Raw genomic sequence first — 6,017 nt, 5'->3', positions numbered from 1 at the left:
ATGTAAAAAGAGAGTAACAGTGATGGATGATCTGCTTGCAGACTTGAGCTTTGCACAGGAAAGCTTGTGAGCTGTGCCATGGGCTGTGTGGGCTCTGTAGTTGTACTGAGCACAGGTCCAACACCTCGGCATGAATCCTGAAAGATCTCTGCTTTTAAATAACCATACAATTGTAACTAATAACATGTTTCTTCCCTAGGGGGATGTACGTTTGATGATGGTCCTGGGCCCTGTGATTACCATCAAGACTTGTATGATGACTTTGACTGGGTACATGTCAGCGCTCAAGAGCCTCACTATTTGCCACCTGAGATGCCTCAAGGTGAGAAACCCCAGGGACACTGAAGGAATAAGCTTCTCTATTAAAAACTTCAGAACCTCATTGAATATGGCCTCAGGGCTGTGCTCTGTGATTTCCAATTTAAACTTTGTAATGGTGGTAATAAGAAGAAATAAAACTAATAATTATAACAGTAAATCTTGTTAATTGAGAGACCTTAGATGAAATCCCCCTTCTAAAGTGGGGTTGAGGGGGGACATAAAGAAGAGGGAAAGGAAGTGTTAACTTTTTTATTCTGCATGTAATTCCTGTTGACTCATGGTTAAATTCTGTCTTAAATGACAGCCAATGTATTGATTGAATTATTCAGGCATGCATTAGAATAAAGGATACATGCAAAAATCCATACTATCGTTGTGGCCCCCTCCCCCATCCAAACTGCTCATCATCTGAAAGTAATCAGAAAAGCTTTGATTTATGGAAATATTGCTGTTGTTAATTAGTATTTAGGACAGGTAATGAATAACTGAAGAGGTACAGCCTACATGACCTTGCGTGCTCACCTTTGATGAACAGCTTAATCGGTGCTTCCCAGACAGCATGATATGCTGAGAAAATGAAAGCATTTGAAATTCAGCTACATTTTCCAATTAATAGTACATTAAGTAATTAATCATGCAGAGGAGGAAAAAAGGTCATGGCTATTTTATTTGTACCTAAAAGGTTTTGTGAAGAGAGATATGTGTGGAGGAGGAGTGGGAAATGTTGCCACACAGAAGCAACCTAACCTCTTCACCATTTCTTCACTGCTTTTTATGTATTATTTTGGATTATTAATGGATGTTAGTATATGTAATTTTGCTTTTTAACTGCTAAGTAGCTGGGTTCCCCCTACTTTGGAGTCACTGACACGAGCTGCTGTTATCATGCCCTATGTCTTACAAAATAGGTTAATGTATTAAGCAAGCTCCATGCTTTATTTAATGGAGTGCTTGGTGCTTCAGGTTGGTGTGTGGAAGAGTTTAAGCCATGAAGCATCTGCCTTCATGATGCTGAAGGTCTTGTATTAACAAATTCAAAATAATATCTCCATTAGGAAGGCAAAACATAGTCACTTTTCAGTTTACGTTTTTCAGAGTTAGGTGCTCTGTTAAAATGCTGTGGTTATTTTAATTGCCGTGGAAACACCATTTTGTAAAAAAAAAAAAAAAAAAAAAAAAATCCACAATCTGGTATTCTCAGGCTTCAGGTACATCTTGCATAGGAAGAACAGCAATTTGAGGATTTTTGTTTTGATTGAATCTAATGACAAGATAGCTTCTTCTTGCATCTCCAAAACAACATACCTATCATCCATAGACGGTCTTCAGAAGGAAATGACACGGTGCTCTCTGAATTCTGTTTAGTTCTGCTACAGACCCATCTCCTATGCTTCCTATCCTTCTGGGGGAAGTGTGTTTTTTGTTTTGTTTTGGTTTGGTTTGGTTTGGTTGTTTTTTTTAAGCATCTCTGTGAAATTGTGGCTGCTTAATAAAAACTGACAGTATAGTGTTTTGGAGATGATCTAAAACAGATACAAAAATGGCTCTCTGATTTTTGCTTTTTCTTTTGGTTAGAATTCCAGACTACAAGTGATCAAACAGTCTCATCTGATGAGATACCATTAAGAAGTTCACCACTTTCAGACTGCAAATTTATGCTGTATCCCTCATTTGTGTTTGAAGTAGTACAATCTTCAATTTTAAATTAAATCAAAGAATGTAACAGTTCTGATATAAGCATTGAATTTCTTTGGTGGGTTTGCAGGAAGTGGAGCAGTAGGAGGATTTAAGCAAAAGCAGAAGGAAAATAACTGTATGTAATAATCTTCTATGCATTTTTTTCCACCTTTCCTGATTACTGTTGAAACTTGAGGTTAGACAGCACTACTCAAGAAGTTATCTAAGTAGAATAAGGTGTGGTAATGAAGGAACAGGTAAAATTAAACTACTACCTGAATTTTATTTTTTTTCCTATGCTTCTGATGGAAGCTAGGGATCTCCTAGGGATCAGAGTTAGCCCACTTTTCCCATGCAGTGTGCAAATGAGAGGAGAAATGGGTTTCCCAGAGCAGTGCAGAAACTGAAGTCCTAGGGTGGAGTCCGTTGTCTCCCCATCTTTTCTCCTCAGGCTATATAATCATTTAGACGGTCACAAAGCCTCTTAATTCTTGTTTTGAAGTCCTCTCTGTGGACATCCTTTGCAGTGTTTACAGTCTTCATCTCTTATATCTCTTGGGAATCCAATCCAATGTCCTAGCCTTGCCCTTAGCTGGAAAAATATATGTTCCAGTACAGCTTTATCTCCGCAGGAGCACTGTTTTAACAGTTTGTAAAAAGGTAATGCCCTTATGCTGACTGTGCAGCTTTCAGGGCTCTAACTTTACCAGATTCACCCAGAATCATTGTAGTCATAGAATATTATGCTCGATTTTCAAATGTCAATTTTTAGTCTTTAATACATTCAGAAAGTCTTAGGGGGGCTGGGAGGAGGGGGGAAGGAGAAAAAGACAGGTTAAAATGGAAAAAGGGAGAAATGTGGGTATAGAGTTCATGATTTTCTTTTGATTCAAGGAAGTGTTTTAATTCAATGTTTTCCTTTGGAGAAGGATAAATCATAGGAAATTTCAGACCTAATGGCACATGTTATGGAGTGCTGTGAAAATGTGAAAGCTTGTCATAATGGAAAGCATTTTGCAGGTGTAGTAATAGTAATCATTATTGGTAAGACAAGTATAATTACTTCTGAGTAATTAAAGCAACTTCTGATTTTTTTTTTGTACTGACCTACATTATATTTCACAAATTATGAGTGAAGGCAAAAGCCACTTAACTCCTATTATGGGAAAAATAAGTGCACGTGATGATTAATTTAGAAATAAAATGAATAGTTAAGGCAGGCGGTTGCATACAGCTTTAAATACCAACTTGTAAATGGTTAGAACTGCAGCTTACATGACAAAATCTTTTGGATTACCTATTAAAAGCTTGGAAAACATCTGATCATATAAAAGTGACTGTGCTAGATCAAGCTGATGATCCGCTGCTTTTGAGAGTGGCCATTAGACCTTGCCTAGGGAAGGGCTGTAGAAGAAAGGTGACTGTGTGCTAATAATTCCCTAGCATACTCTCCCAGTTCCCAGCTGCTCAGTATTTAGGAATTTCCTCAACCAGAAACAGTCATTTTTAATGTTCTCAATGAATTCATGTTTTTCCTTGACAGCTTTGTTTTACTCTTTGTGAGTTCCTGTACAACGTACGGTGGGCTTCAGTAACAGTGCCAACACTAGTTACAAATTATGGGGAGAAGCATCTCTTCTTACCAATTGGTTTACGTGCTATTTCTATCTGATGTGTGTTGATACCTTATATTGCAACAGAAAGGGAGCAAATATGATTCCTAATCACCTTCTCCATGCCATTCCGTTTTTTGGATACTTTTATAGTATGCATACACCTTTAAAACACGCACTCTTCTCCCAACATCATAATTTCTGGGTTCAGTGGCCTGTCTATCTAGTTCCTTGTGTAGAAATAGTTCCACAACTCGAAATCTGCATTTTGTATGAGACAAGGTTATATTTTTGTGTGAGGCAAGTATTACATTTTTGTAGACACAGTGATGAAAATGTAGTCAAAGTATTTACCTGATGGTCTTTGTAATTCTGAAGAGACATCTTCTGCATGTTGAAGCAAGCCCTTTAGAGCAAGCATAGGTTTTCAGATGTATGTCTTTTATACATTGTACAGTACAAGATAGAAGTTAGAGATTGCTGTTAAGATGAAATCCAATTTTGATATGGATTTTTTCCATTTGTATTAGGGAAGTATTTATAATGTGTGTATGAATTCATTTTATAGGAGACTACATAAATAATAGTGTTTTCGTATGTCACTGGGGATTTGTGAAGGGGTGGTTTTATCCACGTTAATATATTTACTGATAGTTTTACCCTTAGATAGAGAAGGTGGGGTTTGTTTTGCCTATTAAAAGCAGAATAACTCTGAGGCTATGCAGGGTCAGGGCATGAAAGTCTGTAATGGCCTGCATGATGGGGAGCCACTTAATGAAGGGCTTTTTTAATGTGAGGGCTATTACCCTCCTGGATACAAATGCAATTTGAGGAATGTCTAAATTATAGTGGACAATAGCAGCGTGCTGAGACGGACATCTTATTTCCGATCTTTCAGATGGATAATGTTCCCAGATTGGATATATGGCAATTTTGTGTTCTAGAAATCCAAGGAAAATAAATTAGGCATAGTGGGGGAAGTCCTTAGTTGCACTTACTGTTTAGCATGACTAAAGGAGAACAAATTAAATCTCTACAGATGTGCCTTAGTATTAGATTGTTTCACAAATGCAAAGTTTATTTCTTTACTGCAAAGAATATTGCAGGGATTAATTTTGACTTTGCAGAAATCACTTATGACCTTGCATGTTGGCCCATTTTTAAGAATAAAACTAAACTCACTGCTCTTTGGAAATAAATAAGTATTGAGCGTAACAGCTTTGAATGGTAAAAAATTGAAGATTCAGGTTTAGGCTGAAGTTTTGGGCTCCCTAGTGGAAGACTGCATGGTTAACTCAGAATGGAGAACATACACTATGAAGGGCAATGTGAATGGGAAAAAGTGTGTTGACAAGTAATCTTAGGCCACACTTTCATGGTAATTACTTTTATATGGGTTTTAGGCAGAACGTCTGTGGCTGCTCATTTCCGTATCCTGTCATTCCCAGAGGCATTCTCAGTTTGCTTCCTGCTCCCAGTTGCTCTGACATGTGTGTGATCGTGCAGCAAATTGGGTCAGGAACTGGTGTGAATTAAAAATAATAACTCGGGAAAAAAAAAATAAATTTGGAACAGGTCAGTTCGTTGATCCAGTTCATTGTGTGGCTGTAGAAAGAGTTGTGGGTGGGTTCAAGGGTCAGGTAAACCTCTGGGGCGCCTGAAAGAAATTTAAGAATTACACGCTTAAATTTGCGTGTGACTTTAATTTTCCTGTACGATTAGAGTTGAGATATTTGTTGTGATCTGGAAGGTCAGCTGTGCACCATTTAAGTTCTGCCTTTTACAGAAATGAAATAGCTTTTGTGTCACCTGCATGACCCAAAATGAATTTCTGTACAGGACCAGCATGTTCATGAAGTGTATAAATGAGAGAGGGGAGGTAGAAGGTCATGAAATTTGTGTTTTAATATAGATTTTTGTATGAACATGGCTCAGGAAGGAAAGCTGTAATGTGTAGGTCGTATAGATGAGACTTTTGGCCTTTTACTTCACTTAAACCTGATTTTTCTCCTGTAGAAATGAAACCACCAACCCATAAATAAATTTAAATTGTATGGGTATGAATGGTTGCCATAAGACAAATGTTAATGGGGTAGCAATGCCTGGTGAAAGCCATGTGTTTCTTGAGGCTTTTGAAAGAAGAGAGCTCTGCAAATAGGTGGAGAACACTAAGCTTACCATGGTTTCCTGAGCTCTTCCATGGAGACACCAGCTAGCTTGCTGTATTACACTACAGAAGAGTGAAGTTCAAGCAGAACACTTTTGGTGTCTTGTTATTTTAATAGACAGACTAACAAAGTTTACCAGTCCACTGAGCAGATTACTACTAACTTCCTAAGGTTTAGCAGCTGTATGGGTTGCATTGCTAGTATAAAGGTAATAGATCAGAGAAACTGTGCACAAGGG

The 6,017-nt window shown here is 37.8% G+C and overlaps 1 protein-coding gene across 8 annotated transcripts in view; it reads left to right on the top strand.

Moving 5' to 3' along the window:
* The first annotated feature begins 272 nt into the window (after window positions 1-272).
* The window catches only part of PTPRK (protein tyrosine phosphatase receptor type K), a 325,563-nt gene continuing 319,818 nt past the window's right edge, over window positions 273-6,017 (top strand). For all 8 annotated transcript variants that reach the window (XM_032184622.1, XM_032184624.1, XM_032184619.1 and 5 more), the window contains exon 1: window positions 273-322. In XM_032184622.1, the coding sequence (XP_032040513.1) occupies window positions 313-322 (10 nt within the window). In that variant the 5' untranslated portion in view covers window positions 273-312. The remainder of the gene's footprint in view (window positions 323-6,017) is intronic.

Source organism: Aythya fuligula, chromosome 3 (genome assembly GCF_009819795.1).
Source record: "Aythya fuligula isolate bAytFul2 chromosome 3, bAytFul2.pri, whole genome shotgun sequence".
NCBI lineage: Eukaryota > Metazoa > Chordata > Aves > Anseriformes > Anatidae > Aythya > Aythya fuligula.
Note: the sequence above shows the minus strand (reverse complement) of the source record. Positions and strands in the feature narration are given on the sequence as shown.